Source organism: Cricetulus griseus, chromosome 8 (genome assembly GCF_003668045.3).
Source record: "Cricetulus griseus strain 17A/GY chromosome 8, alternate assembly CriGri-PICRH-1.0, whole genome shotgun sequence".
In the NCBI taxonomy this organism is placed as follows: domain Eukaryota; kingdom Metazoa; phylum Chordata; class Mammalia; order Rodentia; family Cricetidae; genus Cricetulus; species Cricetulus griseus.
This window is the reverse complement of record NC_048601.1, coordinates 26,502,196-26,515,193: the sequence shown is the minus strand read 5'-3', so window position 1 is coordinate 26,515,193 and position 12,998 is coordinate 26,502,196. Positions and strand designations below refer to the sequence as shown.

The window sequence follows — 12,998 nt, the reverse complement described above, 5'->3', positions numbered from 1 at the left end:
AGGTAACCCAGACCTAAAAAGACAAACATGATATGTACTCACTCCTAAGTACATATTAGCTACAATCTAAAGGATAACTATGCTACAGTCCACAGACCCAGAGAGACCAGGTAACAAGGACAGTTCCTGAGGGAACACCCAGATCTCCCAGGGAAAGAGAAATAGAAGAGATTTCGTGAATGGACCAAGGGCAGGTAAGGATGGGAACATGAGTGGCCAGGTTGGGTGGGAGAGTACTGAAAGACATTACTGGAAGGGGAGGGTGCATCTTGGAGTCAGGTAAAAACCTGGCACAAGGGAATATCCCAGGAATCTACAAGGAAGACCCCAGCTAAGACTCCTAGCAACAATGGATATGAATGTAGCCTGAACTGGCCATCTCCTATGACCAGACTGATGCCTAGCCCAATTGTCATCAGAGGTGTCATCTAGCAACTGGTGGAAAAAGATGCAGAGATCCACAGCCAAACATTAGGCGGAATTTGGGGAATCCTGCAGAAGAGCAGAAAAGACAGTAGGAGCCAGAGGAATCAAGGACACCACAAGAAAACTCACAGAATCAACTAACCTGGGCTCATAGGGTCTCACAGAGACCCAACTGACAACCAGGTAGCTCACATGGGACTGACTTAGGCCCTCTGCATATATGCTATAGTTGTGTAGCTTGGTCCTCCTTTGGGATGCTAACAGTGAGAACAGGGGTTGTATCCTACTCTTTTACAGGCTTTTAGGACCCTACTCCTCATACTGGGCCACCATGCCCAGCCTTAATACACGGGGAGGTGCTTAGACTTACTACAACCTGATATATCATGTTTTGTTGATACTTGCAGGAGATCTGCCCTTTCCTAAACAGAAACAGAGGAGGAGAGGGCTGGGAGGTGGAAACAGAGAGGGACAGGGAAGAGGAAGTAGAAGAGGAGGGAGGGAGAAGAAACTGCAGCAGGAATGTAAAATAAAATAAATTTATTTTTTTTTAAAAAGAGCCAAATATATATAGTCAAGTATAATGCATGAGGATCATCCAAGCCAGGACCGCAGTCCCCTGGTTTAAAGATTTTTAAAAGCATTTACTTTAGGCCAAGCATGGTGGCGCCAACCTTTAATCCCAGTTCTCAGGACGCAGAGGCAGGTGGTGGATCTCTGTGAGTTCAAGGATGGCCTGGTCTTCACAGTGACTTCCAGGACAACCAGAGCTACACAGAGAGACTCTGTCTCAAAAACAAAACAAAAGGAACTTACTTTACCTAGTCATTGTATTAATCCCTGAAATATATGAAATAAGACATGAAATACCCACTAGGAACAGTGATGAAAGAGTTTAAAAGAAATCAAGAAAAGACTGTTACAACAATGCACCCTTCACACAAAAATCCAAAAGCTTGATTTAATATGTTTTTTCTTCCTGGGAACCTCATGAGACAGTAGACTTAAGTATTTATTTATTATGTATACATTGCTCTGCCTGCTTGTATGCTTGCATGCCAGCAGAGGGCACCAGATCTCATTATAGATGGTTGTGAGCCACCATGTGGTTGCTGGGAATTGAACTCAGGACCTCTGGAAGAGCAGTCAGTGCTCTTAACCTCTGAGCCTCCTCTCCAGTCCCAAAAGCAGTTATTTATAAGCACACCATCACATATTTACCCCCAAATAAATCACTAAACCAAAATTAATGGGAAAATAGTTTAATACTTTTATATCACAAAATAAACTGAGACAGGGAGAAGCAATGAGCTGTTCCTCAAACCCTCGGTCACCCTGTCATGACCCGTCTCATCTGAGAACAAGCACACATTCCAGTGGGTTCTACAGTTCCTCCTCAAGGCACAGTCTGGAGAACACATCCCAGTCTCCTCAGGCTCTCACCCTGACATGTCATAAGCACTGCAGCCACGTGGCTGCAGCTCTAGAGGCCGGCCCCTCTGTTCTGGAGACACGTCAGCTCTCCTTAGACCCTCTCAGACTGGACTTCTGACTTCGTTTCTCCTTCTGACCCTGGATCCGGAAGAGCTTCTTCCTCAGGTCCTTCTGCCGCTTCAGCTTCTCCTCCTCCTCCTTCTGCTTCATCTTCACGTGTTCCTTGTTGTGCAGGTGTCTCTGCTCTTTGGCCTTTTTCATTTTATGACTGTGTATTGTGCTCAGAGCATCTAGCAGAGCCAGGACCTGACAAGACAAAAGGTGGTGAGCACAACAAGCCAGCTGGAGCCCGACTGTCACCTACACCTACGTAATCAGGACCTCAGCAGACCGACTGCTGTATCAAATGAAATTCAATACCAAGCGGAAATTAATTGAGTGAAAATTCACCACAATCTGCATGGGGATGAGGTCTGTGTGCATTTCACCTTTATGTTAAAACCACCCACACTGATCACTGGAACCATACACAGCTAGCCAAGTGGTTCACCAGACAGGTGTCCCTTACACCCTATTCAGACATAGGTGGAAAATGGCTAACCAAGGTCGTCAAACAGCCTCTGGTTTTTCCTCCAATTTCCAATTCAAGGGCCCTGCACAAGTCTGGCCCTTATGCTTTCCTAGTGAAGTCTCAGAATACAGCAGAAATGACAGTGTGCTACTGAAAGTACTATTTTCACATCTAAATGCAATGAGAAATAAGCCACACACAGACAGTACCTTCCTCTCATGAGGTTCACGTATGACAGCCGGTCTCTGTCTATCCCTTGGCACTTTGCCTGCCTTTGCTTGGGTCTTGGGTTTGTTCTTAAATGGCAGAGCCTTCTGCAAGGCTTTTGGAATGTGCAGTGAATTGAAATGTTTCTTTTGTCTCAGGATTGGCTGAAAAGGAAAAAATAAAAGAAAGATTATATTTAAAGTAAAACCTATATGTACTTAAAACTATTAGATAAGATCATTGACTTTTCGACAAACTCAGTCACACTAGCATCTGCTAACTACCAGAAATCAGAATTCAATCACCCATGCAATGCGGTGATCTACACAGCAAGGCAAAGCGAAGAGTGCATACCTAACATTCACGGTCTTCTGGAAAATCAGCTGGGCCTACTTGAACAGAAGAGGTTCAAAGTATCTCGGTAGAGAACTTGGGTTTCTCTAGGACTCTGAGTGGTCGTCTTCTAGCATAACAAGGATAATCTAGCGTCTCATTGACTTGTCAACCTCTCTTCCTCAGCAGTCAAAGTTTAATTCTGATTCTGACTAAGATTTAGCCAGCACATACAGCACAATCCAGACACCGAATTCTATGTTCAAATTAAATAGTCTGACCTGGATATTAACCACAGCAGAGATTTCTGTAAACAGAGTTCTGCAGGAGCCAACCAAAGATGAGAAGCAAGTGCATGGAGAACGTCTCTGCGAGCTTCTATTTCTCCCAAGACATCGCCCACAGTGTCTTTCAGAATCTTGGTTAGAGTTCAGATAAAAATCTTCCAAAAAGGAGGCAGAGCCTCACTGGAAGTGGGTCACTGGAGACAGGTCTTGAGGGCCTATAGCTTGGCCCCACTTTCTATACACTCTGCTTCCTGACTGTGGATACAATGTGATGAGCCATCTCTTGGTCTTACGACCAAGTCCTCCCCAGCATGATGACTCCATCTCTTCTTAAAATGTGAACAAGCCCAACCCTTCCCCCCTAAGCTGTTTCTTATCAGGTATGTGGTCACAGTAATGAGTTAAGTAAATAATGGACTCTGCTAATAACTTCAGGACACACTAGGGATCCTACACTAGAACTGAGTACATGTGCAACCTGGAGACCACACTGTACCTGTCCAACTTTACAACATTCCAGGTACCCAAAAAAGAAACAAATTAAAACAAACAAACAAACAAACAAAAAACAAATGGGAGATTAAAAAGCAGTTAACAAAAATAGCAGAAAACAAATCTTCCTTTAATGTACACAGAGTAGCTAAGTGAATTTTTAAAAAGACAGATCCTATTACATGCTGCCTATCAGAAATACAATTTGTTGCTAAGAACACCTAAGTTAAAAATGAAGGGACAGAAGATATTCAATGCCATGAGTAACACAAAACTAACAAAACCCATACTCCTTCCAGGCTCCGGACCCATTATCTACAGCCTGACCAATAAACAAGATAATTTAAAAAATAGGAAACAAGAAAAACTCTCCCATTTACCTCATCTCTGCTCATTTCTTATAGGCTTCCACTCAAAAGAACTGGGTGTCGAAGCCACTAATACATCCTGAGCCATCACCTGAGCCCCTTTAATTACATTAGTCACTGCATCCCTAGTAGCTGTCTACAACACCTACATTATCTTTTATCTGCTTACATCACAGAGAACAAATTAAGTCAAAAACTATTACAAGAGGGCTGGAGAGATGGCTCAATGGATAAGAGCACTTGCTGCTTTTCAAAAAGACCCGGGTTCAGTTACCAACTACAACAACCTATAACTCCAGTTCCAGGAAGTTCATTGTCCTCTTCTGGCCTCTGCAGGCATGCATAGGCAAAACACCATACACACAAAAATAATAAAGTAATTTTAAAGGAAAAAAAACTGTTACAAGAGACAAAGATATGAATGATAAAAGTGCAACTGACTGCGATGGCATAACTGTAAACATACATATGCATCCCACATATATGTACTTAAATGCATGCATGCGTTACAGACAATAAAGATGGGGCAAAGTTCTTAGCCTAACACCTGAAACTCTGAAGCAGCTACAGGGAAGCAGCAGGAGGATCTTCAACACACTGGCACAGGCAAGTTAGTCAGGAAATAAGAACAGTAACTGACAAGTGGACCTTATGAGATTCAAAGAAAACTGCTAACCAAATGAAAAGACAGGCTATAGAATGGAAGAAAATCTTTGCCATCTATACACCTGGCAGATGACTAAATAAAGAATAAAGAAGCCCAAAAACACTAAACAAGAAAGCAAACAACCCCACCCAATGAAAAGAAGCTGAATATAGACTCCTCAAAGAAAGAAATACAATGGCTAATAAATTATTTTTAAAACTATTCAACATCCTTGACTATCAGGGAAATGCAAATTAAAACTACTCTGAGATTCCATCCCACCCCATTCAGAATGCTATTATCAGGATGACAAATGACAGCAAAAGATGGAAAGTGTATGTAGAAAGAGGAAGATTTATTTACTCATGACAGAGTGTAAACTTTTCTGCCATTATAGAAATCAGTGTGAAATATTTCAAAAAGTTAAAAAATAGGTATTCCATATATATGACCCAACTGTACCATTCAAGGACAAATACTCAAAGAGATCTACATCAAACTACAAAGGTACTTGTGTTCATGTTTACTGTAGATCTCTTCAGAACAGAAGAAACGAAAACCATAGGAAAACTTCTATGATGAAAACATAGGACATCATCTATGATGGACACTGATATGAATTCTCACAAGTATTAGAGGAATTGGCATCCAAACTAAAAAGAATTTATCCCTAGAATGCAAGGAAAATCAAACAGATACAAATCAATTAATATGATTGGTTTTGTTTCCTCTTAGAGTGATTTTTTTTTTAAGCTACTTATAGAAAAAACTTTATTTGGCTCCAAATTATTGTGGGGATAGCAAGGTGGTAGGAACTTCAAAGAGCCACTACCCAGTCAAAAGCAGAGAGCAATGCAATACAGTACAGTGTTCAGCTGGCTTTTCCCATTCTATTCAGGAAGCCCGATCCATGGAAAGGTACCAGCCACAGTGGGCAGCTCTTTCAACCAAATCAACATAAACGAGACATATCCCACAGGCCAGCCTGACCTAGGCAATTCTTCACTGAGACTCTTCCCAGGCAACTCTGAGATCATGTCAGGCTGACAATTAAAACTGACTACCACAGTGGCATACAGCATTAACAAAATATAAGGTAAATATCATATGGCCACCTCAACTAATCAAAACAAACCTGACCAAGTCTAGCACCCTTTCTTAATAAGAACTTTAAACAATTTAGATACAGAACAAAGTTCTTCAGTGTAACACATACTATATAAATATATAACATCATGATCAACAGTGAGAAATTTGAAGTTTTGCCTTTAATATTCAGTTTTAGGCAAGGATACTGGCTATTGTATTCAATATAATACTGGAGGTACTTGTAAAAGTAACCAGATACAAAAACAAAAAACATCTGAATTAGAAAAAATAAAATATTCTCTATTTTTGGATAGGATTCACTGTAGAAAACCTCAAAGATTTTCCTCCCTCTAAAATAGAATAAAATTAATATTGCATAATACAAAAAACCCAGCATATAAAAATACACAGTATTTGTAAAGGACCATACTGAAATTAAAACAATCCTATATATGATGCCACAAAAAAAAAAAAGCCACATATACACACTTAGGAATAAACTTGCCAAAGTGATAGTATAAACCACTGTAGAAGAAACTGAAGACATGTGAAAGATAATCTTGCCAATGAGTTGGGAGAATACTGTTATATGTGCACCTAAAGCAATTTACAGATTTGATGCAAAGCCTATCAAAATTTCATAATATAAAAACAACCCAAAAATGTATATGTAAATATAAAAAACAAAACAATAACAAAAACCAAATACCCAAGGCAATATTAAGGAAAGTAGAAAAAGGTTAAAGATATCACATTTCCTGATCTAGGGAGGAGCACTGTGAAATGTATCTTCTGGACTCATGAGCCTACAGTGGCTGTGGTCATCTGCACAGACCTGCACAGGAGCAAGCCAGTCAACATCCCAGCACTGGGGGTGGGGGAGGGAGATGACAAGAGGCCCCACCTCAGCTGAGGAGCTACTGGTATTCCATGACTACTGGAGAGAGAAAGTAATTGTTCTGGGGGTACAGCCTATTGCCTAGACCCACATGGATTCAGTAGGTTGTTCTTTAAAAATAAAGAGGCCAGGGGTTGGTGGTGCACGCCTTTAACCCCAGCACTCAGGAGGCAGAGGCAGGCGGATCTCTGTGAGTTTGAGGCCAGCCTGGTCTCCAGAGCGAGTGCCAGGATAGGCTCCAAAGCTACACAGAGAAACCCTGTCTCGAAAAAAATAAACAGAAAAAAGGAAGGAAGGAAGGGAGGGAGGGAGGGAGGGGAGGAGGGAGGGAGGGAGGGAGGGAAGGAAGGAAGGAAGGAAGGAAGGAAGGAAGGAAGGAAGGAAGGAAGGAAGGGGACATGAAGGTGTAAGGGGGAACTCAGAGGAAGTCCAGGGGTATCTGGAGATGGATATGACCAAGATACACACATACACATATATGCATACTGTTGAGGAATATTTAACTATGCAAAGATATGTTGCAGTTCTTTAGCTATGTAAAGATGTGTTGCTGTTTTACCTTGCTTGCCTAAGGCACCTGATTGGCCTAATAAAAAGCTGAACAACAAATCACAAGTGAGGAGGTATAGGTGGGACTTCCAGGCAGGGAGAGTAAGTAGGAAGAGAAATTTAGGCTTGGGGAAGAAAGAAAAAGAGATGCCAGGGAGATGCCAGGAACCAGTCAGCCAGACTTGTAGGAAGCAGGAAAGTAGGACATACAGAATGAAAGAAAGGTAAAATGCCTCACAGCAAAACATAGATGAATAAAAAAAAAAAAAAAAAAGGTTACACTAAGTTAAAAGAGCTAATAGGAGAAGCCTAAGCTAAGGCCAAGCATTCATAATTAGTAATAAATCTGAGTCTTTTTGTTTGTTTGTTTGTTTGTTTGTTTGTTTGTTTGTTTGTTTTTTGAGACAGGGTTTCTCTGTGGCTTTGGAGCCTGTCCTGGAACTAGCTCTTGTAGACCAGGCTGGTCTTGAACTCACAGAGATCCGCCTGCCTCTGCCTCCCGAGTGCTGGGATTAAAGGCGTGCGCCACCAACACCTGCAATAAGTCTGTGTCTTAAGAAAACAATATGAGTGATGAGAACAGGGAGATGGAGGTCAAAAGATAACTGAATGGCAGAAATGCAGGATGAGTGTGACAATACCCAGAGAAAAGAACTGTAATTTATATTAATGTCTTGTGTCTGGGATTTTTTAAGTAGATTTTTGAGTGAGGGGTTGAAATGGCAGAAACGCTCATCTGCTTCACCCACAGTATGTAACCACCTTGCCAAATCCATATCTCACAATGTCATTAGTAATTCTCAAATAAAATACTATGATTTTACAAAATGTTTTAACTTCATTTCCAATTCTGAGAAAACCACTGCCACTATTTTTGTATTCCTTCTCCAAAACAGCAAACAAATATACAACTGTGCAAATTGAATTTACCATCAGACTTTATACTTGAAAATACAAGTCATAAGTAAGACATTACAAGGTTGGTTACCTCAGAGGTAGAGCACTTGCTTAACATATGCAAAGCACTGGGTTTGAACTCTAGTGCCATAATAACTAAAAATATTACAAATCCATGTGATGCTGTCTATAAACACAGACACACAAGACCTTTACCTTATACAAGGAGTCCTTGTTTGGCTTTAGTTTGATGCCATGGGCAAGCCTCAGTTGATGTGTTGTCCGCATTCCTGACCAGGTATCTTTTTCTCCCACTGGTTTCAACAAAGATGTTACGGGGTTATAGAAGGCCGGGATGGAGACAGGATACCAAGTTCTTATGAAAACAATATCTACAAGAGGAGGTTTCAAAAGGAGGTTTGTATCCATCTCAAGCAACACACACGTTTGCACACCCCAAGTCACCCTTGGAAAAAGAACTTAACCAATTAACTACTGCTAACTATCACAAAGCTCTGGGTGTGAGCCCAGCAGGTACAAACACAGTGTGAATCAGTGAAGTACAGATTACTCCACTGGACAGAGCTGGAGCTGACCTTCCTTCTGAAGACCAAAACTCCTAATCAACAACAGCTAGAACCAGTAACAAACGGTAGCACAGTGTTCTCAACACACACAAAGGATTCTTACCACTCATGAGCAACTTGTCCTCAAAGGTGGCCCTGAATGCTCCTTCTGGAGCCCGGAGTGCTTTCTTGATTTGTCCCCTTATTCCACTGACAGTTCGAATGACAGCACCTTCAAATTTGGCTACTTCCAAGGCAGAAGTAAACATTCCCTACAGGCAACAAAACAAAACACTCCCATACATACCTTGCCACTTACAGCATAGGTTAAAAAACAAAAAGCAACTTCACTAGAAGTGAAATTACTAACATCAAAAGTATACCACTCAACTTTACTTTCACTGAAATAACTTTACAATGGCAAAGAGGTATTTATGGGTGTGAACTGGCCTAGACAGCTCTGGCATCCTCATTTTTGCAGTGCTGAGACCAACTGTAGGCTTTGTAAGCACTCTATTGCTAATACCTTACCTCTGTATACAAGCACTCTATTACTAAGTACTTCCCTCCAAATACAAGGCTTACTCTATTACTAAGTACTAAGCACCTCCCATACAAGCACTCTATCAGGGAGTTCCACCTCCTGTCCTTATGATCTTAGCTCTGTGTCTTTAATAGAGACTCCTTCCCAAATGAAACTTTCAAACTACCCTCTCTAAACACTGTGAAGCTGAGTGTACAGTCTGCTGAAATGTTGTTTACTGCAAACTGCATTGTCTACTTTCTACTCAACAATCAGACAAATTTAGGATTTTTTTCCTTACCAACATAGCTTTAAAGCAGTAAAACCAGTGGGTAAGTCTGTGTTGACTCTGGGACAGACTTACACAGAAGTCATAGCTGTAGTTACTAAGTACAGTACAAATCAATATAAATACTTTTCTAAAAATTCTAAACTTGTACTTTAGAAGTACAGGAAAATCTGCTCTCTAACCCCATTTGATGATTCCCAGTCAAAAGAAAGGCACACTTGGAACACTGTGTAACAAGACCTTCATGTGTAGTAATCTAACAAATAAAGCTTGTCTGAAAATCAGAATGCAGAGCTAAGCCAATAGTTAACAACATACCTAGTTAAGAGCTAAGCCACTAGCTAGCTACACACATACCTAAGCCACTAATTAGCCGTAGAGGTCAGGCAGTGGTAGCCACACCTTTAATCCCAGCAGCTACACTAGCTAGCCACAGAAGCCGGGTAGTGGTGGTACACGCCTTCAATCCCAGCACTAGGGTGGCGGCAAGAGTGCAGGGTATTCAGTCTGCAGTCTCGGTGCAGTCAGGAGCAGCTGAGGTTCGTGGATCGCCCCTAAGGTCTGAGCACTGGTAGAGGTAAAAACTTTCCAGTGGCTGGCTGGTCTGCTTCTCTGATCTTCAGCTTTAACCCCAATATCTGTCTCTGGGTTTTCATTATTTGTGCTACATCATGCTTGTGGATAATGTGTATATGACACACAGATGAACTTGTGGTTGGACTTAAGTTTCCTTTCCAAAGATAGCCCTTTGCAAACATAAAAATATTTCAAAACCTGAGATGAAAATCCACACTGGGAATATTGTTAGCTCTAAACATTTCCTTAACAATATATAATTTATAACATATGAATATATGGATATACAGACCTTAATAAATGAAGTATTCTTGAATATTTTAAAAGGAAAGCCAGTTAGCTTTAATTTCTTCACAATTTTTATAGATTTATCCAGGTCAAGAACAACTCCAGTGGCAGCAATCCGAAATTCAGGCTGAAAGGAACCACCAAAATTTGAAAATAATAATAGCAGAAAAGAAAAGTGACAATTTTCTGTGACATAATAATGCCAAAATTCCATTCACTTAAACAGTTAGCTACAAAAGACAGAAGTTCATTTCTGTCTAGGTGCTTCCTTAAGAGTTTTGTTTGCTTGAGAAATGGTGTAATGTAGCCTGGCTCACAGACTAGGCGGCAGAGGATGTCCCAGAGCTCTGCCTCCACCTTCCTGGTTGTAAACCAGGATTTTAAATTTACTAAGCCACTGCTGCTGACTGGAACATTCTCCTGAGAGTCATTTCCTGGTAACAGGTTCACAACAACGATCAATTCAGAACCAAAGGAAAAGGAAAAGGCAATTGCAACATTTAAACATGAGATTTTTGGACCTCTATTTATTATTCTTCTTTCTCATGTTATGTAGAGCCAATAAATGAAGCTTGCTCTGCCCAGTCAAAGACAACTGTGAACATACTTTGCCTAAAGAATGTATCACTAAAGGGTTATGTATCACTCCTAAAGAATGTATCATCTAAAGGGTTATGACAGTACTATGATAATTAGCATCAAGTGAAGGCTGATTAAATACTATTTAAGTAAGTCCAAACAAGGCACAAAAATATACAACATCATCAGTGCCATTGTAATTCTCCTCACACACTACTCTGGGAAGCCAGGCAGGAATTCTGACATTCAGATGGCTGAGGCAGGAAGATTGTGAGTTCTAGGCCAGCCTGGGTTACACACATCAAAACCTTGTTAGAAAAAAAAAAGGGGGTGGGGAGGAAGGCAGGAAGGCAGGAAGGCAGGAAGGCAGACAGGCAGGCAGGCAGGCAGGCAGGAAGGAAACAGAGGTGGGGGGGGGACAGGCAAAGGCTGCAGGAAGATACAAAGCAAGGAGAAACTAAGTATTACATATTCAAAGTAGCTGATTTTCAACTTAGCTTCATGAATTCAATTCAGTCTCTAATTCATTTGAATAATTGATAAAGAATGTATCTCTGATTTTTACCATTACACCACTGACAGACTGTATCGCCAAAAATCCAGTTCCTTGTGGGGTGATCGGACCTTAAAGAAAACAAAAAAGAAAAAATAGTAAACCACATTATTTTACTCCAACCCTCTTTCTCAAAGGAACAAATATTTAAGTTGGGGTTTCATGGCAGGAAAAGAACAAAACTATAATGATATAAGCCTAAATGGTATAAACTGATCTTATAATTATTATAATCACAATTTACCCCAAAAAGTTGCTCCACAATGCATGTGCTGTGGGGTGTACTTTAGAAGCCTTTGTCGGCCATTGTGGTCTTCAATATAATACAGTGGAATGGTCTGAAATCTCCTCCATCCTACAGAAAAAATAATTGGGTCTCGAGACTTGAGGATTTTCTTATACCAACGATGTTTCTTGAGGCGCATCTGGAGACATAAACATTCGATAAAACAGAGTGTACAACCAAATGACCTGTCTCCAAGCATGCAGCAAAGGGTACCTACCTGCACATATCCCACAGTGCCCTCACTATTGCCCAAACCACCCAGAATAATTGGGTAGTGTGGGTCAAAGTTCTGCACAAATTCACAGGGGATGTTTTCAATCTCGATTCGGACATACATTCCAGGTCGAAAACCCTCATACTCAACTCTGGCTTCATCATCTTCATCTCCAAATTCAGCATGGTTAAGCTACAGAAGAGACAGGGGGACAAAAACAGAAGCACAATAAACCCACACCACCAGTATTCTCAATATTAAAATTAAGTTAAAAAAATACAAAGGATCCATGGACACCACAATTTAGGTTTTATTGTAATAAAGGTATATCCACTTAACCTCTACACTTTAAGACATGTACCAACTGTGTTTTCTGTTGCTCAGGTCACAGCCACTGCCTCCAAAGGGATCTCTGAATGCTGCTCAGCAATGCTTCCCTGGCTATACACTAACTCTCCCAACTCTGTCAATCATTTTATGTAACTCTGCTCATTATCGGTTGTAGACCAGCCAATCCATCCTGCTTTATCCTCACTCCTGGCTGATAGCTGTTTCTCCCTCCAGTCAGTTGTGTTCTGGTCTTTGTACCCACACAGCCCTTTACTATAGCTCTGCACTGTGGATAAGGACAAGTAGCTACTTGGTAAAAACGTTTTTTGGACACAAGATCTATGTAACCCAGGCTAGCCTTGAGCTTCGAATCTTCCTGCCTCAGTCTCATGAGTGCATGAGTCACAGTTACATGCCACCATGCCAACCATAAATTCAGATTAAATAACATTTACAATACAGCTTTTCGGGCTGGAGAGATGTCTCAGGTGTTAAAGGCTAGGCTCACAACAATACAGCTCTTCAGTTGCACTTGTATGTGGCAGGTGGCTGTGATGCTGGACACCACAAGAGGCAATCTACAGACTACTTAACCAC

General features: G+C 41.0%; 1 protein-coding gene across 1 annotated transcript in view; it reads right to left on the bottom strand.

Annotated features, from left to right (window-relative positions):
• Nucleotides 1-1,672: 1,672 nt before the first annotated feature.
• Nucleotides 1,673-12,998, bottom strand: part of Bms1 (BMS1 ribosome biogenesis factor) — a 39,081-nt gene continuing 27,755 nt past the window's right edge. Inside the window, exons 16-23 of the mRNA XM_027429251.2 lie at nucleotides 12,075-12,263; nucleotides 11,816-11,996; nucleotides 11,584-11,642; nucleotides 10,444-10,566; nucleotides 8,888-9,035; nucleotides 8,414-8,589; nucleotides 2,641-2,802; nucleotides 1,673-2,166 (exon numbers count right to left, since the gene is read on the bottom strand). Of these exons, the coding sequence (XP_027285052.1) occupies nucleotides 1,942-2,166; nucleotides 2,641-2,802; nucleotides 8,414-8,589; nucleotides 8,888-9,035; nucleotides 10,444-10,566; nucleotides 11,584-11,642; nucleotides 11,816-11,996; nucleotides 12,075-12,263 (1,263 nt within the window). The 3' untranslated portion in view covers nucleotides 1,673-1,941. The remainder of the gene's footprint in view (nucleotides 2,167-2,640; nucleotides 2,803-8,413; nucleotides 8,590-8,887; nucleotides 9,036-10,443; nucleotides 10,567-11,583; nucleotides 11,643-11,815; nucleotides 11,997-12,074; nucleotides 12,264-12,998) is intronic.